We start from the raw sequence: 25889 nt of genomic DNA on the forward strand, positions 1-25889 counted from the left end.
TTCTGAGATGATAAACGAGAGTGGTGAACGTATAAGTGTTATGCTCAGTGAAATTCAGGCACGTCTAGAGGCAGAAAATGAACAGTTGGCTAATGTTGCTCGAAATAATCTAAATTTTCAAAATAGGGTTTCTAATTCTACCCTTGATATCAATAGTGAATATTTGCCTAATTTAGAGGACGAGGCTAGAATAAAAGACACTACTTATTTAGATAAGGTTCAATCATCTTTGTACTATTATGATGATGAGGATAGTAGTAATGAAGAATCTGAAATTTGTAGGCATGGTGATCAGGAATCTATTAATCCAATTGAGCTTTATAATGATTATATTATTTCTAGTTCAAATCCAAATAATTTTTATGATTATTCACCTATTCAAAAGGACGAGGATTTGATTAGGATACCACCGTTTTAGACGATGTAGTTTTTCCTTTTGATTACGAAGCCGATAGTGGTTTAGAGGAACGGGTTTATTCCGAAAATGCTGTTTTAGAGTCTAGCGACTTAGAAAAAATAGTATTAGATGAAGAAGATATACCCGTGGAGATGAGTAAAGATGCACTACCTGATAATAAAATTAGAAGAATCAATTGACCATTTTCAAGAATCTAATGATCCAGAAATTAGGGAGATTATAACTAGTCTATCTAGAGACACTGAAAACTCTAAGTTTGGGGGTGATTATCACCTTCCTAGTGCCTTACCTTTAACTCTCAGAAAGTCCCTTCACTTAGGACTTGATATCTCTGCCTCGACAATTTTACAAGATTACCTTCATACTCGTTTTCCCAAACCTAATGATGTCCAGGAAGAAGTTCAGTCGTTAGAAACCCATCCTCTGGTTGATGTGGTTTGCCCAGGCTATGATCCCCAGATTGACTTTGTTTTCCCACCAAATAGTTTTCTTCCAATTGTGGGAGCGTTTATATTCCAAATGTGTCGAATATTAAGTTGTGAGACTAAACCTAAATGCTTTAGGAAATTAGAACCGACACATTTGCTTAAGAATGACCACTACTCTCATTGTGGTCATTTATGTAAGTAAAATCTTATTGAATTAGAGGATCCTCAGTTATTTAGGTTATTATTGTGCGCTTCTAAGATCATATTTGAGTTTTTCCAGACTCTAGGACCTAATGATTCGGATCCCACCTATGAAGAAACGCAGTCAATGAAAATTTTCTATTTAGACCCTTTCGTAGAACCTGAACCTGAAACACAATTAGATATAAATTTTTTAATCAGGAAACTAAGTAAGGGCATGCTAGTCTTGTTCACTTTCTTGGTTCATTGCAGTTTCCTTTGGTCATCTCTATTTAGTTTTGAAGACCCACAGTTATTTCGACTGTTACTTTATGGTTTGAGTTGACTAATCCTTTCCTAAGTCTGGCTGAAGACTTTAAACTTAGCACTTCTTGGGAGGTATCCCATGCTCATGCAACACTGTAATATCTTTCCTTAACTCTTTCGCTTCAAATGGTAACAGTTTATCCTTGTTCATGCTTTTAGTTTCATCTTTAGAACATTGAGGACAATGTTAGATTTAAGTTTGGGGGTATGGGAGAAACTTTTTAGTTGCAATTAGTAAACTCCAGAGCCTAGAAATTTATGCCTATTAAGGTTTGCACTAACCAATCTAAGTGGATGGGAACATCTTGGTTATAGGAGTTGAGGAACCAATCTGATTAGATGGAAACATCGAAAGAGTCTATTCATAAAAGCACAGAGCTCATGTGTTAGTAATAACACGATAGTTTCACCATATCTCGTTGAGTCCTTTTCACTTCTATTCTTATTTTATTTTTTCATTTTAAACTATGTTTCTCTAAGTGATTAGGTGGGGCACACGATTCAAGTTGTTACCACTGCTAGGGTGAATTAGAGTAACTGAGTTACTAAAAAAAAAAAAAAGACCGGACCAGTTAGACCAATCGGAATAAGTATTAACACTTGGATAGCAATATGCGTGTGTTCTCCCTGTTTCCGTCGCCTAAGCAAGCGTGGAATGCAGGACCCGTGGGAACTATCGTGTAATCTGCTGACAAGAAGCATGCGCTTGGATCAAAAAGATCTATTCATGTCGTTAAGTTTAAAAAAAAAAAAAAAGATTATTGTTCTGTGTAGTCAACTGCTGGTTCCCTTGTATTTGCCAGTTTGTTGATCTAGATTTAAGTTATTGACCACTGGTTCCCTTGTATATGCAAGTTGTGTTGATATTAGTCAGACCGGTATCTCAGTCCATTAGGATAGGTTCATTCTGGCAGTGGCCTTCAGACAGATATGTGAAACATCGATCATCTGGTTAACATCAAAACCATCTACATTTTTCTATTTCCATCTCATTTTCCTATCCATATGATTAGTTTGACTCTGAATATGATGTCCATAGTGCAACTATCTGAGTAGAGCTCTGTCACTTATATATGAATTTTAGTATGTTTGAGTACAAACTCGTGTACAGCAATTGGAATTTCGCATCAGGGTACTTCCTCCTGTAGTCAGTGATTGTAAGCCAACCAAGGAGATTCTTTAGTGCCTTCCAAGGTTTGACATAGATAGCTAGGGTATGGAGTATTGGTTTTGTGGGTACACCTCTGGTAAACCCTCCCGAGATTAACTCGGTCACTAGGGACACCTAGTGAGTTAGGATTTTATTTTCCATATTAGTTTTGCTCGAGGACTAGCAAATAATAAGTTTGGGGGTGTTGATAGACACATTTATGTGTCTAATATGTCTCAATTGTATGTATTGTTAATGCTCGATTTGGTATTTATTGTGTTATTTTATGTCTTTGTAGGAAATTTTAGAGAAATAAGCCCTTGCGGCGAAATGGGCTCAAAAAGTGGTGTTTTACACCCCAGGATAAAGTGTTAAAGGCACCCCAGAAATGCGCTAAAAGCACCCGGATGAGTTGTTAAAAACACCAGAAAATTACTGTTTCAGCCCCAAAATTACTATTTCCGCCCCAATTGCTAAAGGGACCCCAGGAATGGATAAAGGGGAGGTCCCTTTCTTCCAAAATTTGAAATCAGAAAAAGGCGGGAAAAATGACGCATGCAACTGGCAGAACTTTGGGAAGAGTTTTTTGACGTGTTTTAGTGAGATTCAATCGCTGAAACTTTGTTGAAAGATGTGGTAATATCATAACAGAGCTGGTATGGGTGTTTGTTGCGATCAAATTTGGCTAGAAAATTCAACAGATGAAATCAGAGCAGACCCGTACGGGAGGAAGCTATTCACGGGATTTCTTGAGTTTTGTGGAATTTGAGCGTGTTCAGAACATGTGTTATGACTCTATCAATAGGCAGAGGCGTGACAGAGCTAAATGAGGAGAGTTCTGCAGCTGTAATACGCGTGCAGGAGATGAGAAGGGAAAGAAAATATTCCCAAAATATTTTCATTTACTGCTCGAGTAATGAAGATTATATGGAGTGAATGAGGGAGATTTCTTGCGCCTGTTGGGTATATATAGAGTTATAGGGTCGAAGGAAAGGGGGTGTCGAGAGTTTGGGGTCGATTGGGAGACCACAGGGAGGTTGCAGAGGCGAAGAGAAGAACTGCAGGAAAGTTTCCTGTTGCTGTTGAAGAAGAAGGAGAAGACGAAGAACAGACGTCCCAGGACCGTCGTTCTTCAACAGTGTCAACAGCAGCAGCTAAGTATCGTTGTTTTACAGCAGTACACTTCTATCGTTGATTTCTGGACGCCTTTTGAGGGTCGTAGATTCACTGTTTTATACTTTTTCACTCTTTTAATCAAATTTTGAGCATCAATTATGTATTTTGAGAACATGATTAATATGAAGAGTTAAACCCCAAGCACTGGGACGACAGAGGAGGCCGTATTTCATCCATGTGGTAATTTAAATTAATTCTTTATTTACTTTTTGCACCAATTTTAATTGAATTAAGATTTTAATTAATTATTTGTGATTTTATTTGATGGGGCATGCTTAGTCTTAGGGATTATTGATGCGACATGCTCATAAAAAACAAGTAATATTTTATAGAATCTACTTTGGCAAAGAATAGAGTTAATATTTGTTTTGTTTTGAACTATAATCGCCTAGAATTAAATTCTGAACCACTTGAAAATGAAAAATGGCTGAATCTTTAGTCACAGTTTCTCGCACCAGTGTTAATATTTTTATTGTGTATATTTATCTTTTTTTATTAAGTTTAAAAAATTATCCTTCACAAGTCCGAGAGTTTGAACCTCATTACTACAACCCACGAAAAATCATTAATCATCCAGCATAGCATTCTTGTGGGCAAGATACTCCTCAACTGCAGCTACAGAGGTAGTGACAGTAGTTGGGAAAGCTAAGTGTGGTGCATCATATCCATACATAACTTTGAAAGGGGACATTTTAATGCTAGTATGATAACTAGTATTGTACCACCATTCAGCAAGTGCCAGCCAGCTAAACCATTTCTTAGGTTGAAATCCTGTCATGCACCTCAAATAATTTTCTAAACATGCATTAACTATCTATGTATGACCATCAGTCTAAGGATGATATGCAGTACTAAGTTTGAGGCTGGTTCCCAGGTGATGAAAAAGATCATGCCAGAAATTACTTGTGAAGACTTTGTCCCTGTCAGAGGGGATGGAGGAGGGTAAACCATGCAACTTGAAGATGTGGTATAAGAAAGCTTGGGCCATAGTAACTTCAATATAAGTGTGTTGAAGTCCAATGAAATGACTGTATTTTGTTAACCTATCAACCACCACTAAGATAACATCTTTGTGCTCACTCTTGGGAAGGCCCTCAATGAAATCCATTGAGATATGTTGCCAGGCTTGATCAGGGATAGGAAGTGGATGTAGAAGACCAACAGGGAAAGTGTTTTCATGCTTATTCCTCTGACAAACATCACAAGAGATTACCATAGAGATGATGTCTTGTTGCATCTTTGGCCAATAAAAATGAAGTTTGGCCCTGTTATAAGTTGCCTGAATACCAGAATGGCCACCAATGGCTGAGGAATATAATGAAGATAAGATGGAAGACCTTACATTATTACTAGTACCAATATATAGCCTGGACTTGTACCTGAGGATCTCTTGCTGGTAGGAGAAATTAGATGTTGTAGAAGGAGAAACCAGTAGTTGAGAAATCAGTTGTTGAGCCTTTGGATCAGTTGCATAGCTATTGGCAATCTCTTGCATCCAGACATGCTTGGAAAGAGTGATGGTTTGTAAGGCAGGAGTAGGGTGTGCTCTTCTTGATAAAGCATCAACAAATTTATTGTCAGCCCCTTTTTTGTATTGGATGTTATAGTTAAATCACAATAACTTCATCAGCAACTTTTGTTGCAACCCTGTAGTAATCTTTTGTTCTAAGAAGAACTTGATGCTCTCATGATCAGTTTTTATTGTGAAATGATGCCCTTGGAGATAGTGCCTCCATTTTGTGACAGCTGACCCTACTGCCATTAACTCTCTCTTATAAGTGGATAATCCCATAGCTTTTGGGCCCAATGGTTTGCTGTGGAAAGCAATTGGTCTTCCATCTTGCATTACAACAACACCAATGCCAGTATCACAAGCATCTGTTTCTAAGATGAACTTTTTTGAGAAATCTGGAAGTGCTAAGACAGGAGTAGTAGTCATTGCTAGCTTGAGTTGATTGAAAGCATCAGTAGCAGATGCAAACCATAAGAAAGCATTTTTCTTCAACAATTCAGTTAAGGGATTGCTGATAGTCCCATAGCCTTTAACAAACTTCCTATAGTAACCAGTGAGACCTAGAAATCCTCTCAGCTCCTTGATGGTTTTAGGAATTGGCCAAGAAGTCATACAATGTATCTTGGAAGGATCATCTACAACCCTTTGAGATGTGATGATGTGGCCCAAATACTCCAATTCAGTTTTTGCAAAGTAGCACTTAGAAATTTTAGCATGTAACTGGTGTTGTCTCAACACAGAAAGAAATTGCTGGAGGTGTTCAATGTGAATTTCCATGTCAGGGATATAAACAAGAATGTCATCAAAGAAGACCAAAACAAATTTTCTCAAAAATGGTTTGAAGATATCATTCAGTGGGGCCTGAAAGGTGGCAGGGGCATTAGTGAGGCCAAATGGCATGACAAGGAATTCATAATGGCCTAAATGAGATCTAAAAGCTGTTTTTGGTATATCAGGTGGAAAAAGTATGATTTGGTGGTACCTTGACCTGAGATCAATCTTAGTGAAGACTGCAGCACCATGCAGCTCATCCAAAAGTTCATCAATTATAGGAATGAGAAATTTATCCTTAATTGTGATATCATTTAATCTTCTATAGTCAACACAAAATCGCCAGCTATTGTCTTTTTTCTTGACCAATAAAATGGGAGAGGCAAATGGACTATGGCTTGGCTGAATGATGCCTTGATGTAATATTTCTTGTATCAAGTCTTCAATGACTGATTTTTGAACACAAGGGCACTTATAAGGCCTTTGGTTAACTGGAGTGTAATTGGGTTTGAGAGGAATAGTGTGGTCAAGACTCCTATGAGGTGGCAGTGCTGAAAGTGCATCAAAAACATCATGAAAGTCTTGCAATAAAGCTGTAATTTCAGGTGGAGGTGGTAAGGAAGAGGGTGCATCAGAAATGGAAGATAACTATGCACAAAGTCCATGTGGTTTTTTTTGAAAGAACTTATGAACTTCTTTGTTACTGATGGGCTTAAGAAGTGGAGAGTTAAAATTACCAGTAAGAATAATTTTCAGTGTCCTGATATATGAAAGAAACTGTCAAAGTAGTAAAATTGAAGAGCAAATTACCCAAAAGTCTGAGCCAGTCAGCACCCAGTACTATATCACAGCCACCTAAAGGTAGCGATCTCAAATCTGCAGAGAAGGAATGACCCTGCATGAACCAGTTTAATGACTTGAAAATGCATGAACTGATTGTTTTGTCACCATTAGCTACAGTGACAGCTATCTGAGAAGTAGGTTGTACATTGCAGTGTAATTTATGAGCCAGAGATGAGTCAATAAAACTGTGGGTACTACCTGTATCAATGAGAATATAAATAGGATGTTTGTTAAGCAACCCAGGGATTCTAATTGTTTCACCAGAATGAGTACCAATAAGGGCATGTAGATAAATTTCAATATCACTGTCCACTGGAGAGTCAGACTCTTCTTCCTGTGAATTATCTTCCTCAGTAGGTGATTCAACAACACCCTCCTCTGCAACTATCCAGAAAAGTTGTTGTTTCTTACAGACATAACCCTGTCTATACACTTCATCACAATTATAGCATAGTCCCTGAGCTTTTCTGATTTTGAATTGTTCAGGGGTAAGTCTTTTAATGGGAGGGTGGGTGGGGATTGTCTTAGGAGTGAGAGGTGGAGGTGGAGGTTCGTGGTTTGAAGTAGGGATGGCTAAGGTTTTTGGTGGAAATCTAGACTGGTAATTCTGCTTACCCATGGAAAAAGAGTTGGAGAAAAAATTTAGTGTGGCTTTTGACTATTTTTGTTGGTTAAGTAAGGATTGTTCCTGCAACCTTGCTAGAGCAAAATCTCTCATGAGGGTAGTGGGGTTAAACACGAGAACATTATGTTTGATTTCCTCCTTAAGAGCTCCAATGAAGCTCATTACATAATAACTCTCTGGAAATTCAGGGTGTATGGTCATCATTAAAGATCTAGCAACCTCAAATTCATCAAAAAACTCATCTACTGTAGTTGTGTGAGCCAATTTATTAAACATACCCACAATGTTGTCATTAGATGGGTTTTCAAAAACGAAAACATGCCTGTTCTGCTAATTCAAACCAACACAAGATAGATCTATAAGTTTGTAAGTTAGAAATCCACCTCTCAGCTTTCCCATCCATGTGCATCGTTTCCATCTGCACTTTCTGAGTCTCCTCTCTGATATTATGAAGAAGAAAAAATCTATCACACTTTTGAATCACCCTTTCGGATTAGTTCCATCAAATCTAGGAAAGTCCAGCTTAGGAAATCGATTGTGAGTAGTGAAAACTCGATTCTCAGTGTGTTTATTTAAGATTGCTCCATTACTTCCTTCTTCTGGTACGACAACGAATTCTTAATGACCCATTTCTTTATTGTTGAGATTCTGTAATTGTAGAAGCACCTGATTAAGTTGCTCTTTCATTTCAGAAACTTCTTTATTCACCTTATCCAACTGGGTTTGTTGCTTCTTCTGTATATCCTGTAAATCCTTAGTAGCTTGAACTCCTTGTCCTCCCATGGTGCCAGGAAGGAACGGCTCCGATGCCAATTGTTCTATAATGAACAAATTGAAACAATCAAAAGACCGGAAATTGTAACTCTGATTCCAAAATCATCCTGAGAACCTAAGTTCTTGAATAACAAAATTATTTGGATAACAACAACGACCGCCTTCTTACAACATTAATAGGCTAAGCCCTAATCAGGAATGAGCAATCCTAACTCGACACGTGGTCGTATCCTAGCGGCTAAAATAAAGAGAAGATAGAAGTTATAAAGGCACCCAAAGTTTAGCTAAATACACACCTCTTACTAGGCAACCACATGACAATGAATCAGAGCCCTCATCTAGAGTTACAGCCAGAGCCTTGCTTCCAGTGTATTTCTTAAGATTGGGACAGTTTTTAGCAATATGACCAAACCCTTTACACTTAAAGCACTACGGCTGATATTCATCATCTTCTTCATGATCCTTTTTGTCAGAAACTCGATCATGTGGACGAGAAGATCGATGAGTATCCTTTATGAATCTCTTATTTATTTTCTTTAAGAGATCTCGAAACTGTTTAGTAATCAATGATAATGATTGTTCAAGTTCATCATCAGAATTTTCTGCAATCTGTTCATCTGAATCATCCATCTGTCTATTCCTCTCCATTGGAGCTTTCGGAACTTTTGCATCTTTAAAAGCGATTCCTTTTGTTTGAATAAACTGTGATTCATTATCAAAGATATTTAACTTTCCAACAAGTGTGTTTCGTGAGAGTGTTGAAAGATCATTTGTTTCTATGATTACATGCTTCTTAGAATCGTATCTGGATGGCAACCATCTGAGAATTTTGCACACTATATCCTTTTCAGAAACAGTCTTTCCAAGAGAGAAAGAAGCATTAATTATCTCAGAGAGTTTAATATGAAACTCTTCGAAAGTGTCGTTGTCATCCATTCGAAGGTTTTCCCTATCGGATGTAAGAGTTTGAAGTCTAGCTTCTTTCTCTGATGTGTTTCATTCGAACACGATCTGAAGATTATACCAAGCTTCTTTCGAAGTTTGGCATGTTGATACATGATGTTGTAGATTACGGCTTACAACATGTATTATAGCCTTCAAACATTCTGAATTCTGCTTTGCAAGAGCCTTTTCTTCGTTTGAAAAATCTACTAAGCGTTTAAACTCAGTTTCCGAATTTTCTATCTTTGGATGAATATAACCATTGACGACTAATATCCATGTATTAAAGCCTCGTAATTGAAGAAAAGATCTCATAGCATATTTTCACCATAGATAATTTGTTCCGTCAAATCTTGGCGGTACGTTAGTTGAAGTCGATTCATGAGAACTCGAGTTCATTCTTATAGGTTGGATCGCACCAAACACAAATTGTTAGATCTTTTCGTATTTGCCTGCTCTATACCAATTGAAAAGACGAGGGTACCCAAATATACCTCAATCTAAAAAATTTCCACCTATAAGTCCTTTCTCCGAAAGTGATTGTCTATGGACTGAGTCGAGACAATGCAACTAATCGGTTCACTCTTCGTGTGATCGTCTATGGATACGAGATCGAGACAATACAACAACGAAGTATGTTTACTTGATAAAAGGTTCGGACTTAACCAAACATAATAGGATTACTATCAAGTAAATAGGAATTAAGGTTTGTGTATTTTACTTCTAATTATAATAAAAAAAAATTATAATTAGAAAAGTAAAAGACACAACAAGATTTTTTTAACGAGGAAACGACAAATGCAGAAAAACCCCGGAACCTTGTCCAGAATTACTCTCAGGATTAAGCCGCTATACAAAATCTAAACCAACTTCGTATATTTGAGGCCAAGCAACTAAACCTATAGTTCACCTAGTTCCGTCTGTATCCCTGCGCCTCCAACTTGTTAATAAGTCACGCACTTGGAACAATTCCTTTGGTTCGTATTCCAAACAGTAAAGGAACAACAAATCTGTTCGGTAACAACTCTTTTCAATCAAGTGATATGAGTTCGACAAAAGGCTCTTTCGTTTATCCCAATAAACTCCTTTGTCAGGTCCTTAGATCTATCCAATAACAATTACCAAAGTAATTGTCAAGATTTTGCAATCAATACTTTGAATCACAAAGAATTGTATTGATGTCGATCTACTCAACTAATCAATCAAATCTATCACAAAGATAAACCGATTATAGTTGGATCATTTTCAACCGAAACAAGTATTGTGCACACCAAAGATTATGAACCCAAATCAGAAATCTTCTTCGTCTTCAAATCTTCTTAGATCTTCAATAAACACCTGCACACAATCAACTTGAATCTCTTGTGATCAATCACACGCAGAACGGAGTCTGTTAACAATGGATTATCACAAGATGTCTTTAGAACTTCAAACAGTCTAATGATCCCCGTCGAAACTTCGATCTAGTTTGAGTGAATCTTATATCAGAAGAGAAGATTCTCAAGCATAAACAAACTAGGTACAATCAAAGTTCAACAACCGTTAGTCAATCAAATCAATCGAAAACTAATAATAAACCGCAATTATCTAGTTTCCCACCAACGGTACTAATAGAGCTTCTCAATCCCAAAGAAGTCTTTAAACCGGGCGGCCGTAAGAGATTTCGCCTAATTAGGTTACTTTCCTCTCTGAATAGGAGGCTCCACCAGTAACAACAAAACTAGGTAATTTTGCTGGCTATGAGGATTAGTTTTCTCGGAATGCAAACTTCAATATTTATAGACCAAGGAAGTTTGGACACCAAAGAATTTCCAAAACCGAAAATATTCTCAAGATATGCAATATATTTCCAAATTCGGTTTCCATAATTCCTGGAAATGCTTTGTCCAAATATTGATCGAAAATCTCTTAGAAAATATCCAACTAGTAAATGCACATTACTAATTTTTATTTTCTAAAGATATGTAAAACTAAAAACCTTAATTAAAAGATTCCTCCCTCCGTCCAAGTTTACTTGCTTAATTTGGATTTTGCAAAAACTTGAAAGAAATTCAAATTACTTCCACATACATCATCGATCTTTCAAATTATTTATTCAATATACTAGTTTTCATATCCTAGTTTTTGTTTCTTTCTTGATAATTATAAAATTTTAATAGGAAATATACCAATTTTTTGGTACAAATTTGTTAAAAAAAACACAATTTAGGAAAGTAAAGTTGGACTTCGATCCGGGATTCTCCTTTAGCTATTAAGGAATATCTTTGAACAATAAAAGATAAGCGTTACTTCCCATGTTCAAAGTATGTCGACATCTTTACTTTGTAAGTCCTTTTTCATACTTACAATCTTGGAACCGATTTGTTGCACTTCCAAACAAGTTTAGAATTTGTTCATCTGACTTCCAAGAACTATGTGATTGATTATCCTATCAAATCACCAAACATGGGTTTCACGGTTCTACCAAAATTCGGTTCTACCTCCATGTGGGTACTAGAATTAGTCACGCTAGTTACCAAAACTTGGTTGACTAGGTACTAGGATCGGTTCCCACATCTATATGGTATCTAACTTGTATTTGGTGCACATGTACATAAGATTGGTTCCCAATAACTAAAAATGTGTTCCACATGTTCATAGGATTGGTTCCCAATAACTAGAAATTTGTTGCACCTCTTACAAGGATCAATTCCCCTTTTGTGATCGGTTGCACTTCTTACTAGGATCGGTCCCCCAATGTTTAGAGTTGGTCATACCAATTACAACAAATCGGTCATACCATCTCAGGTGATTACTTAAGATCGGTTTCATTAATAAAAGTCATACCAATACAAAAGTCAGGCGTTGTGAATAGTTTTACCAAGAACATAAGAAAGTCATGAGCGGTTATACTAAACACACATATTGGTAATTCAAAAGATTTGCAATGAATAACAATACCAATAAGCCTAGCGATTTCCCTTTCGATTCATAAAACAAGTTTATGAATTGTACTTCCTTTAAACTAATGTAAAACATTGTTTCCTAGGACGAAATCTTCACCTCATACCCATACATAATCAAATAGCATTCAAACGATTATGCAGATGTCTTATATACGAAGTTCAAAAGATAAGCGTTATACTTTGTATTGTATTCCTTAATACTACGTCTAACTAGAGTATAATCATTCATAGCTTTGCAGTTATGTTTTCAATATGCACGACTTGAAAGATACGTTACATAATGAAACAGTTCAAGTAAAATATTACTAACCTCAAGTGGAAGGATGATGTCGTCGTTGTAGCTCCTTACTTCTTCACATTCTTCAAGTCTTCACGTAATACTTTTAATGTCTCATATCCTAATATTTTCAAGCTAACCTATACGAAGTTGACTCTAGCATATATCAAGCGACTCTTTAAATGAGTTTTGATTCACTAAAATATGACAACCAAACTTGACATACCAACGCTTGGTGGGTTCAACTGAGCTATGCTCTAACAGGTATTGTGTTAAGAAACTCATAACCCACTTTGTAGGCGTTTGTATGAGTTTTTAAACGAGAAAATTCGATTTTTTTTATGCATTGAATGCCATGAACTACCCAGAATTTGTAGATAATGTATTATCCATAATCGGCAGCTATGTATTGTCATGTATTACCAATTATTTGCAGCTTTTTCAACAGAGTTCTCGATTTCATTCAACACCTATAATCGAAGGATTATCAATATGTATTATTCACCGATTGTTTGTGGTTTTCGAGGCACAACTAGTTTATTTTGAACGAAATAGCCGTTGGAGTAATCGGGAGTTAGGTAAAGAATTAAAACTTCCAGTTGTAATAAATAATTTGAAAATCATAACGATATCACCTAAAAATCATAATAATTTTACAATCATAACTATTGATTGAACTTCCATAATTTTATTACAAGGTCTTGTAATTAGCGTCGTGGACGTGTTGGACGAGCCCTAAACGGATTAAATCTTTCATCGCCTTAAGGATTCTGAAATGAGCTTCATAACGGAAGCTTGATTTTTTCCAGCTCTGCCATTCCCCGAGAGATCGTGCTATAACCTCATCATTGGTTTCACCCCTCAATCGATATTGATTCACAAGATAATTTAAATGGACGAATTCTTCGACGTGTCCATTTATTGAACCAACTCGGCAGAAAAGATCAGCGGAGTGACGGTTGTTTGGGTTACCGGTGTCGGCGCAGAATTTTTCGTGAATTCTCCCCAAATAACTCATACTCATTACGCCTCCTTCCCTATGTTCTTCTCCTCGTCTCTGATAGAATTGAACATAGCGCCTACATAAAGATAAATCTTCTTCTATCGTGAACTCCGTAGGATTAATGAATGGTTGGGCCATTATGTTGAAGATGATGTTGGAGAGAGTTTAAATGTATTTGTGTTGCATAGAGGGTAAAAGGATAGCATCCTTACATAGTTTAGAGTACCAACGGCTCTATTTTGTAGATGGCCGACTCCATAATCGGTAGGTTAATAAGTTAACCTAACTTCCGATTGTAAAGTTTCCCCAAATTTTGTTTTTGCCGAAATCTCTAATTTTTCAAATTTTGGAACTACAATAATCGATAGGTTAATAAGTTAATCTGACTTTCGGTTATAAAGTTGTCCCAAATTTTGTTTTTGCCGAAATCACTAATTTTTCGAATTTGGGAACTACAATAATCGGTAGGTTAATAAGGTAACTTAACCTCCGATTATAAAGTTGCCCCAAATTTTGTTTTTGTCAAAATCTCATTTTTTTTCGAATTTGGGAACTACATTAATCGGTAGTATACGAACTTCACCAAACGTCTGATTAATAAGTTGGCAACAATTTCGAGATTGGGTCAGAGTAATCGGCAGTTTATGAAGTTATTTATGAACTTCATCTATCCACCGATTGCTAACGGTCACAAGTTCCATTTCTAGTTTTATACTTTAACAATTGGTAGATAATACCACTATACTAACTACCGATTGTGTAAGGACACTTAGGTAATCTTCAAAAATTAAGACATCCCATAACCGTGTTTATAGGTTGTGAATAAAAAAGTCGTCCCTAATAAATAATGACGGCAGGTAAAACATGGTTCAAAGCTTATGGGACTAAATATTTAGTCCACCACTTTCACTGGTTTGGCCCATGCATTAGTTTAGTCCCTCTAATTCTATTCTTCACCATTTCTTCAAACTACTATTGCAGACATAAGATTGTTGTTCATTTGATACAGGGATGCGCCAACAGTTGCTCACTAATTGTGCAATCCGTTCCCCACAAAAAAAAATCGCAGCCTTCAGCCGCCTTGGTATTATTAGTGCTTCATTGTAATTTCTTTTAGCCGCCTTAAATTGAAATCCTGGCTCCGCCGTTGATGAAGGTAGTCACAGACAACCCCATTTTCAGATTTTTCTTCGATCGACCCTTCCATCATGGCAACGGTTGTACTAATATAATCTTCCAGAGCTCCCCACCTATATTGCTTGTTTGTTCAAATCAAAAAATACTTCCAAACTTAAAAGATTACATTTGATTTAGCTGTACACTCTTGCTAATGTGATGGTTATTAAATTTTGTTTTTACCGGATCTGTACGTGTGCTTTATGAATGTTTGTCTGCAACTGACATTCTCCCCGTCAATCTATCATTATCGAATTTCGAGTCGTATGGCATGTTTAGAGTTGCTGCAAATTTTGAGTCGTGGGACAGATTTTCAATCACATAGCAAATATGGGGGTACGAGGATGAATTTGTGTCCCTAAGAGCAACTGCAGTGGACAACTAAACCCAAATTTGGTGTCGAGTGGGCTGGCGTAATGGGACGGACCATCGATCAAAATTTGATCAAAGAGTAAAACTCGGACCAAATTTGGTCGGCGATTAAGACCAAATCCAAATATAGTCGGGCGTTTATATAATGTCCGCCTACCCGACGGGCGTTGGTATAATGTCCGCCTGTAGCCGCGCGTTCGTAAAGTTAACGCTTGATGCAGGGCGTTGGTATAATGTCCGCCTGGATGGGGCGTTGGTATAATGTCCGCCTGAATGGGGCGTTGGTATAATCAACGCCAGGCATGGGGCGTTGATATAATGTCCGCCTGGATGGGGCGTTGGTATAATCAACGCCGGACACCAAATTTGAATGGGGCGTTGATATAGTCATGAACCCAAATTTGAAAAGTTTACAAAACTTTGGTTGGGGCGTTGTCTTTATCAACGCCCCATTTTTTTTTTTTTTTTTTTTGAACCCGGGCGAACGTATAATCTCCGTCCCACACACCAGGCGTTGCTATAGTTCACGCCCCATACAGGCGTTGTCTTTATCAACGCCCCATACCAGGCGTTATCTTTATCAACGCCCCATGCCAGGCGTAATCTTTATCTACGCTGGACGATGAAGCGGACTTTATATCAACGCGCGACCAAATTTACTCGTCACCCGCTACGTCACAGGACGGACTAAACCCAAATTTGATCCTTTTTTTTTAGTCTTTGGTCTTTAGTCTTTAGTCAGATGACATATTTTAGGTCACGAGATTTTGAGATCCGATGACCGATTTGATTACTGAGATTTTTCATTTTATTTCAAAGGGCTACACATTTCTAACCTCCGCTAGTAAATACTGGCAAAAATCTTCTTGAGCTTGCAAGATCAAATATTCATCATCCCATTCATCACGATAGGTTTCCCGTCGTGCAGAGTAGTTCTTCCCATGTTCTTTTAACATCTGCTTTCTCCACTCCTCCAATGGCTGACACCCAATCTCAGCAGCAAGCCAATCACTGTGGTCAAACTGAACAGAATATCAAAGAGACTTGATTAATCGTCAGAAATACATAGCTTTCTTCATTGAATAGCTGGGACTGATTCATTGAGGGAATTACTGAAGAAGTATTGAGTTCATCATCAAAAATTTATTTTTCTGAGTTTTCCCCTTGATGCTACAGATAACTACACAGCTTGCACCACCAAACACCTTTGGGTTAACACGGTTTACCTGCTTTTGTGCTAACCGATGAGTGCAATGTTTTGGAACAGCTGCTGCTTCAAGTTCCAAATAAAAGGCCTCGACATCCTTGATCATCTATCCTTCAGATGGGAGTGATAACCGGCCAGATAAAACACCAGCCACCCACTTGCTTCCCAATTCATATATTAGGAAAGCTAGAGCCTAGCACCATGTAAAAAGAATGATTCTAGTAACAAATGCCCGCATAAAAACATAAATACTAAGACTAAGAAGTTTAAGATCATGCCAATAAGAACAGAACATACCACAAAAGGTATCCCAATAAAAGAAAGCCTTGGAGTCAACATTGGAGGAAAAATGTGCTTGTATAGAGGTCCTACACGATTGTCATCCACGGTCACAGTATTATTGATCTCTAGAAAAGGGAAATAGTACTTGTACCTGCAAAGCGGTAGGAGAATGAAAAGACCTAGGATACAACATTTTACCAAACAAAATCAAAATAGTATACAGAAATTGATCAGCACCTAAAATGTTTGTTATATAAACGGCATGAAAACACATTCTTGCTTCACTTAAATCAAATGGTACTATTCAATCGGCATTATGTCTTACGTGCATTAGCCATTAAAGTCATTAACTTAAATACATAATTGATTATGTAGAGCTAATATTGTTGGACCTCGGAAATGGTGATTATGTAGAGCTAATGTGTCAGCAGATTTTAATGTGTACTAGCTTAAACTGTAAGAGCATAGCAATAGTCTGCTGTCAATGGCAGATATTAATATTCTCAGTATGGGCAACCCCAAGGCATGCAAGTCCCCTGACTTCCACCAACTACTCATCTTCCTCATGAAAACCTGAGCTTCAATCTGAGATAAGCCTGCCCTGACTTTATTCCAAAGATCAACGTAGTCCTCAAATCTTGTGTGATCTATATTTACGTGGGCCGTGGCCCAGCCAGTTCTTCGGTGTTCATGATTGTTCCATTTTTAGAGTTTGCAGATTTCCTGGATCAGTATCAGCCTATCAGGTATAGGTTGCTTCGCACGATCGCTGTGCTGGATGGCTGTGGCCTGTATGCAGTAAATGTTGTATATCGTTTCCTTGAAGAACTAACAAATTAATTATTACTTGGGCATCCCACTTGGTTATTAGAAAAATAAGATGGTATATCCTTTCTGGTCCCTTTGCTACACCATTGACAAAAATCTACATCATTTCATCCTTTTCAAGGAAAAACTTTACATTATCTCATGGTTTTATTTATACTTTTCCTTAGACATTTGGACATAATCACGAATAAATCCTACAGAGATGACAACTCTATCGCAGTACGTCCATCATTCTTTCTTTATTTCAGCAAACTAACTCCTTAGCAATCTTAATTGGTGTCAAAATCTATCCTATAATGTGTCGTTCTTACTATACACATTCTTAAATTTAAGAAATGCTACTGTAATTATCTAATGCTGACCGTCCTATAGCATTTTTATTGAACAATATGCCTTTAATATGGTTTAAAACTTACATGACCTCAGTGTCACTGCAGATCTAGAAAAAGACGACGTACAGATACATAGAAAAGGCCGCAAGGCCCTATCTAAAAAGGGGTAAATTTGTAGCTGTTTCTATAAATTTTTTGTAAGTATTTGTCAAAGGTTTTTCGAACAGTTGCAACAAACATTTTCTAGTCACAAAGGTGAATTTTGGCTAGTGAAATTCCTCCTCTGGCAGACTAGTGGTGTTTTCTTTGAGCTTGGAGTAACTCATTCATCTAAGAATCATCGGTACTGTTTACAATGGGCTATGGAGTAAGTAATGCTCTTAGTGGCCAGAAACACAGGAAACCACCACGGTTCTTTGTGAGTACCTTTCTGTGCAAACGAGGTTGGAGGTTCGTAAATCAAAACTCTTAATAAGGCATACAGTTGATCTACCCTGCTAACGGTTAAGAGAATAACAAGATTGATCTATCAAAACTTTGTAAACGAAAGCTAGTGATACATACCCAGTGCAATGCACAATAACGTCAACAGGAACCAAGCTTCCATCTGAGAAAACCACAGTTCCATCTTCATGTGCATGCTTAACCTGCATTAGAGCTATATACTCAGTACGTCCAACTGACAAAATAAGGTCCAGAAGTTCTTCTCTTAAAGAAATGAATGAGGGTGTGCTCAACCATTGAATGAAACCAAATGTTATCATAACCAAATCTTTCTGTAGTAGATTTTGATGCAACGTGAACTTCTTTTGCAACTGTATTTCTTTAGATATGTCCTCAGCACTATAAGAATTTCCGATTATAAGCACAACCTGTGAACAAGAAGAGTAGGAAGAAATGTTCAGTGCAAATGAAGAAAATTGGAAAGATCAAAAATTGCAACGACCAATAGTATTTACCAGATAAATCTACTGGAAGAATATATCTTCCTTTCAAGGTCTCCAAAATACCGATGGTCGGTAAGTTGCAAATTAAAGTTGCCGACAGGAGACATCACAATTTCACTATGTCATGCTTAAGCCTTGAGTTATGAAATCAAATTCGTCTGTATTTTTTAAACATGTTAATGATTCATTAATCTGTTTTGATGTGCCATTCAGGCAATTGCGTAAGTTTATCAGAATTCTTGATTTTAAAGGGGAAACTTTAGTCATATATTTTACCATTCAAACCTTTATCAGAATTCCCGTGGTCCTATAAATATGTTTTCCATTCTAATATTCTTTTAGAGTTGATTTAAACCTATTCTGAATTTTACTGATGGTATTCATCAAGAATCTTTGAAAGCACTTGCTCCTTCATCTATTTCAGTCAGACAGTTCTTCTTCACCCATCTCGGTACTACTCTCGCCCTTTTCTAAGCAAATGGGAATGGCTGGTTTTCAACCAAACAAAGGTACATGAGGACTTCCCAAGCGGTCACCCATCTTGGTACTGCTCTTTCCCTCTTTTGGTCTATCGCTGGCTTGCCACGCCTATCACGACCTTATTTTCACAGGGGAATGGCTGTGTTTTTTACCGTTGGCTCGCCACGTCAAACACGAACCCTCCTCCTTTATCCTGGCTTGGGACAGGGTGTGCAGAAAAACTACAGGCTGAGTTCAGTCAAACAGTTGCTTTCAGAAAAATATTTTTTTCCACCAAGATTAGGAAAGCTCTATAATGCATTGCAACTTCTAGGCAATCAGATTAACTACCTAGTGGTCTTTTGAAAGACTTATTTTCAGTCTGATATCACAAAACTAGTATGCCTTGGGTACGAGGGAAAGAGAAAACAGAAGAAGCCAGATTTAAGGGTAACTCAGTACAGGCACATATGACAGAATCAAAGTATAAGGAAAGAAAAGTAAGTGATCCATACTTGACCACTGAAGGGCTCGGGAACACGGTACTTGTGGCTGTGAAGTTGCTTCCCTGGCCATGCATCTATACCTAGAACGGACAAACCAGTCATAAGATATCTGATGATGAAAGTAACTCCACAATTGTCTACAACATGCAAGACCCAAACAAGAACAACCTAGATATGGACCACTTCACCAAGATAGAAGTAAATTGACAGAGTTATGTCAACGTATTTGGTTTGAACCAATAGAACCGAATCAACCTATGATCACTCAAATATATTGGTGGCGTGGTAGGTGAAGTGACTGAGAGATTCTAACTTTTTTGCAGGGATAGTGGCAATTGTTTTGCCTTGGAATGGACTATTAAGTTACTATCAAGGGGTGGTAGAATGCATATTGCAAATATCATTTCTGATTCTGGATTCCTGGAAGTATCCTTCGGGCTTTAAGAGATAAATAATGAAGCTCTGGCCAAATTTAGTATTTGTAGGTCTGTTTCAAGTCACTCATGGTTAAAATCACTATTTACTGCAACAAAAACTAAAAGTGCAAGAAAGATGGATGGAGTACCTGGAATTTCTGCGATGTTTGGATGCGTGAGGTGCCCAGTACACACAACCACAGCATCAAACACATCATGGGCAACAGATGAATTACCAACTTCACCTTTCTTCATAGACTTGACTACCCAACCATTCATCAATTCCTCATCCAATAATCCAACATAAATTACCTCAGCTTCAAACCGAATCAACTCAACGAGTTCAAAATGATTAGCAAAGTCTTCTAAATAATGTAAGACCTCACTGTGATGAGGAAACCTTCTTGGATCCCTCCCATCCTTCACTTGTGCCATAAAAGGGTAATCTCTAAAGCCCATGACTTCTCTAGGAAGATTAACTCTTAGAGAATCATAGAGACTGCTGTGGATGATGGTTCGAGATGTGTCCAACCCCAATGGATCAGAATCGACGTTTGGATCGTATACCCATGTTCCTCCAACTCGATCACTCCGTTCAAAGATTACCACCTCATGACCTTCTCTGCGCAATTCTCGAGATGCAACCAGGCCAGCAGCACCTGCACCAATCACGGCTACCTTTCTTGAAATCATGGCGAAATGCTCAGGGAGTTACTCTGACCGGCCATGAAGACCGATCCGTTGAAAAGTAGAACAAGTGGTGGTGGTTGGCAGAACAAAACTAGTCGTAAAAATCCAAGGTGACCGAATTTGTGGTACAAAAATCCCACTCAAATGTTGGGATCCATTAAAACTTCATCGTAAACAAAATTGATATAAAAACCCCAAATTTTTAGAAATTGATATAAAAATCCCAAATTTAAATGTTGGTTTCATCAAATTTTATTTTGGTTTCATCATAAAATTTGATGAAACCAACATTTAAATTTGGGGTTTTTGTGTTAATTTTGTTTTGATGGGGTTTTTGTGTTACTTTTGTTTTGATATTTGTGGAAGGATGGTGACACCTCTGGGATTATAACTCGCGGACCGTTGGCAGAATGACATATTGTTTGTCGGCTGGTGCCTGGTTACCGGTGATAAACAATACTACTACCAGGCAGGAGACTAGGAGTGTTTATTTCCGCCCAAACATCTCAGTGCGCTCCTTTATGCTTTAGCGAATCTTCCGTAGCGCCACTCCCATATTTAGGGTTGCACATGGGTTGAATTGGGTTGGGTTTGGCCTCACCCACCACCCAACCCACTGATGGTGGGTAACAAAAGTTGTCACCCGCAACCAATCCAACATTACAATGGGTCGGTTTTCACCCGACCCACATTACGGTGGGTTGGATCGGGTGGGTGGTGGGTTACCCACCGAAAAATACAATGAACATAACAGAATAGTTACAGACTTATTCTCTTTGCAGTTTCTACTTCATATATTGTGGCTTCAGTTGATGGTAATATAGTATTGCAGCTTGCTACGAAGAAGAAACAAAATTGAAATAAGAATTAAGAACCCAATCGAAATAAGCCAACCCAAAATCAATCTTAGGAAACAAAATCCTAATTAGTAATTACAATGATTCCTAGTCTCACCTTCGGTTGTTGGTTTGTTACTGTACTGTGACGATGTTGATTGATTGCTGCTGGTGATGCTGTGATTTGATTTACAAAACGAAGAGAGAGTGAAAAAAGAAACTGAGTCTGACAGGGAGAGAAGAGGTTGCCGCTGAAGGGAACTGAAGAGATGTTAGCGATGATTAAGGTTAGGGCATTATATATCATTACATTAACGATTATGGTTCATGTAGGATAGGTAACCTAAGGGTTAGAATTAACTTAGAAATATTTAGGTGGGTGGGTGGGTGGGTGGGTGGGTTGGGTCGAGTGAGGGAAGCTGTCACCCACAGTCGACCCACCGTACGATGATTTTTGATGTTGTGATCCATAGTCGACCCGCTCCTAGGTAGGTTGGCTCGGGTGCGGGTAATTTCATACGGGTGTGGGTTGGGTTGGTGGGTTGCGTCGGTTTTGTGCAGCCCTACCCATATTGCTCATTTGTTCAAATCGGAAAACGGAAATGCTATACTGCGTCCGGAACAGCGCCCAACTTGACGTGGCTAGCTTACCTGTACAAGACTCACGTGCTTCTCTTTTTTTTTTCTCTTTATCTTGTTTTTTTGTTACTTTTGTCCATTTTCTTTCTTCTACCGAGAGATAAAAATCAATCTTATCTATTCTCCTCCTGAAATATAAATTTCTCTTCTTCCGCTGTAACAACACTGAGAATCATCTCCTTCAAACCCAAAAATCATTGATCCCAAAATCAAGCAATAACAATCAGTATCTAGATAGATCAAGCAATACCGCTGAGAATCAAGCAATAACAATCATCTCCTTCATGTGTCTGCCATTCAACAATGAAACAGATTGTCATGTACTTACTCAGAATATTGGGCCAGTGTAATGGGCTGCAGAAACTTTTACCAATTCTTAGACTTTTACTTTTGGGCTTATGCAATTGTTTAAGAATAGGGTTAGATTAATTCATAGAGTTCTGTGTAAGATTGATGTAATCCTGGTCGTTGCTTTTGTCAACCAGGAGTGGGAAATTAAATAACCAATGATTGTGTAAGAATGAAAACTCAATGAATGAAAACCCTATTTTCCTTTGGAAGATAAATTAGGCTCTGGTTTCAGAGAGAAGGTAGCTTGCTACCAAGTAATTTATTCATCCTTGTACTAGTATAGTACAATTGGTATCAGACTTCAATTCTGGGGCCTCAATCATGACAATCGGTGAGAAACATACTATTAACAGTGTTCATACACTTGCTCAAGAAAACTCAACTGCAATCCAAGAAATTCGTGATCAATTGAAGGTTCTTTCTACAGAATCAACTGCTCGTGCTGCTACTGAGGCTAGAACGAACGCCAATTTTGACCGTATCTTCAAAGCCTTACAACTTCTGCTACCTCCTGAGGCACAATCTGATGAAATGATAGATCCTGGTTCTCATCAAGATTCATCAAAAGGATCTAATGGAAATCGTGAGCTGATCCATACTAGTAAGTTTTCTAGAACTCCCAAGGTAGATTTTCCACGATTTGATGGAACTAATCCAAGGGGTTGGGCTCAAAAATGTGAACGTTATTTTGCTTTTCATAATTTTGCCGAGTCAGACCGAGTTGATATGGCTGCAATCCATTTTGATTCTAAAGTAGATTCATGGTTCTTAAATTATCAGCAGGGTAAACATAAAATGTCTTGGGACACATTTATTCATGATCTGTGTGTTAGATTTGAGGACGTTGCACATGACAATTATGTTGGTAGTTTTAACAAGTTATCTCAGAGTACTAAAGTTGAGGATTATTATGATAGATTTGAGCACTTTAAAGCTTTTATGGTAGCTAATAATCCAACATTACCTGAATCTTTCTATACTCTGAGTTTTATTAGTGGTTTGAAGGATGAAATCCGCACTACAGTTCAAATGTTTAAGCCAGAAGATACTTCTCATGCTTTTTACTTAGCTAGAATGCAGCATGCTTCTCTTGTTAACTCTCCAAAACAACTCAAGTACCCTTCTAGACCATTCATTCCTTCACCTATCTCTATTCCGCAGAATTCATCCACCGCCAAACCGTTCTTTTCTACCTCTCATAATATGAATAAACCTTCTACTTCTTCTTCAACCCCTTTCATTACTCACCCACCTACACCTACAAAAACTGACCCTCCACTTCCACCAATTAAAAATCTTACTCCTCAGCAAATGAAAATTCACAGAGATAAAGGTCTCTGCTATAACTGTGATGAGTTCTACAGGACTGGCCATATCTGCAAAACTCAACAGTTATTTATGCTTGTTGCTAATGAAGAGGAACTCAGTGACCAGAGTGACTTATCATCACCTTATGAGCATATGACAGATTCCCCTTCTAGTTCAGATACAACCATGGAAATTTCTTTACATGCCTTGACAGGCACTACTGTTCATGACACTATTCATATTGCAGGACTTCTCACTAATCAGCATATTATGGTCCTGATTGACACAGGAAGTACACATAGTTTCATCGATTCTAAAATTACAGATAAGCTTGGTCTCCACGTATCCCCTACAGGTCATATACTCGTTACTGTTGCCAATGGAGATAGCACCATCACCAAAGGTATATGTCGAGGCCTTCAATGGGAAATGCAGGGTTACAAATTCTCTGCTGACTTACGAGCTCTCCCTCTCGGTGGTTGTGACATGGTGCTTGGCGTAGATTGGTTACGACAGCTAGGTGATGTAACTTTCAACTTTTCCCAACTGAAAATTTATTTTATACATCAAGGGTATCCAATTACATTGACTGGGAGATCTTCTAAGCCCTCTCTTAGTCTTATCAGTGCTACTACTCTTAAGAAGTTCTTCAAGAGTAAAGCCCCTGACCTAATTGGCCAATTTTTTCATGTTCATGCTACTCCTGTGCAACAACTTCCTAGTGAAGTTTCAACCTTACTAGATTCATTTGTTGATGTATTTTCAAAACCCACCCAACTGCCACCTTCTCGTCCATTAGATCATAAGATTCCACTTAAACCTAATTCAACACCTGCTTCACAAAGACCATATAAATGTCCCTTTATTCATAAAGCTGTAGTGGAACAGCTTGTCCAAGAAATGCTATATGCGGGGTTGACTCAAAAGAGTCATATCCCTTTTGCTGCCCCAATTATTTTGATTAATAAGAAGGATGGAACGTGACGATTCTGTGTGGATTATCGCAAACTCAATGACATGACTGTGAAGGACAAGTTTCCTATTCCTTTAATCGAAGAACTGTTAGATGAGTTGAATGGTGAAATTATATTTACAAAGATCGATTTGCTGTCAGGCTATCACCAGATTTTGATTTATCCATCGGACATTCATAAGACGGCTTTCCGCACTCATCAAGGCCATTATGAGTTTCGCGTAATGCCCTTCGGCCTTACAAATGCACCTGCAACATTTCAGGCATTGATGAATGAGGTTTTTCAACCATTTCTTCGCAAGTTTGTACTCGTACTTTTTGGCGATATTTTTGTATACAGTTCATCTCTGGCAGATTATCTGAAACACCTTCATGTGGTTTTTTCTTTCCTACGCCAACATTCCCTGTATGCTAAACTCTCCAAGTGCACTTTTGCTCAGCCTCAACTTGAATACTTGGGACACTTGATCACATGCAATGGTGTAGCTGCAGATCCCGACAAGGTTGCTGCTATGGTTAATTGGCCTCAACCACAAACCTTGAAGCAGTTACGAGGTTTTTTAGGCCTGACTGGTTATTATCGCAAGTTCATTAAGGGGTATGGAAATGTTTGCAAACCTCTGACAAATCTGTTACGTAAAGACTCATTTTGCTGGACTGAGGAAGCCACCACAGCATTCTCCTCTATCAAAACAACAATGACTCAAGCCCCAGTTTTAGCTTTGCCTGATTTCAACAAGCTCTTCACATTGGAAACTGATGCATGCTCAAAGGGTGTTGGTGCAGTGCTTCTACAAGACAACAGACCCACAGCATTTTTCAGTAAGCCCTTAGGCCCAAAAGCTTTGGCATTGTCAACATATAAAAAGAAGTTCTTGGCCATTGTAATGGCAGTTCAGAAGTGGAAGTATTATTTGGGCCATGCTAAATTTGTGATCAACACATACCACCAAAGCTTGAAGTACTTACTGGAGCAGAAACTTTCTTCAGCTTTGCAACAAAAATGGCTAGTCAAGCTCATGGGTTTTGATTATGTCATCCACTGTAAGAAAGGAAAGGACAATCTGGTTGCTGATGCACTCTCCAGGTTACCACATGCTTCTTGTTCTACAATGTCATTATCCCAACCTCAGTGGACTAGTGATATTATCTCAAGCTATGATTCAGACGCGGTGGTCCAACACCTAATTACCCA

General features: G+C 38.0%; 2 protein-coding genes across 5 annotated transcripts; one reads left to right on the top strand and one right to left on the bottom strand.

Annotated features, from left to right (window-relative positions):
* Window positions 1–15608: 15608 nt before the first annotated feature.
* On the bottom strand, window positions 15609–20650 carry LOC113294560 (flavin-containing monooxygenase FMO GS-OX-like 4). 4 transcript variants are annotated; one of them, XR_003332662.1, is made up of 6 exons: window positions 20047–20650; window positions 19491–19555; window positions 18134–18441; window positions 16425–16560; window positions 16147–16320; window positions 15609–15942 (listed from the first exon to the last, which is right to left on the bottom strand). XR_003332662.1 is itself a non-coding variant. In XM_026542957.1 (5 exons), the coding sequence occupies exons 1-5, from the start codon at window positions 20588–20590 to the stop codon at window positions 16234–16236; spliced, it is 1146 nt and encodes a 381-aa protein (XP_026398742.1). In that variant the 5' UTR covers window positions 20591–20649; the 3' UTR covers window positions 15609–16233. The 4 variants fall into 4 exon arrangements, 1 of the variants encoding a protein (XP_026398742.1); XR_003332661.1 differs by having other exon boundaries at window positions 19491–19561; window positions 20047–20649; XR_003332663.1 differs by lacking the exon at window positions 15609–15942 and having other exon boundaries at window positions 16308–16320; window positions 18134–18216; window positions 18308–18441; window positions 19491–19561; window positions 20047–20649.
* A 2084-nt stretch (window positions 20651–22734) lies between these two features.
* Window positions 22735–24705, top strand: LOC113347590. Its single transcript, XM_026591260.1, has one exon. It carries the CDS (start codon window positions 22735–22737, stop codon window positions 24703–24705), a length of 1971 nt encoding a protein of 656 aa, XP_026447045.1.
* Window positions 24706–25889: the final 1184 nt, after the last annotated feature.

The sequence above is a fragment of the Papaver somniferum genome, chromosome 1, assembly GCF_003573695.1.
Source record: "Papaver somniferum cultivar HN1 chromosome 1, ASM357369v1, whole genome shotgun sequence".
NCBI lineage: Eukaryota > Viridiplantae > Streptophyta > Magnoliopsida > Ranunculales > Papaveraceae > Papaver > Papaver somniferum.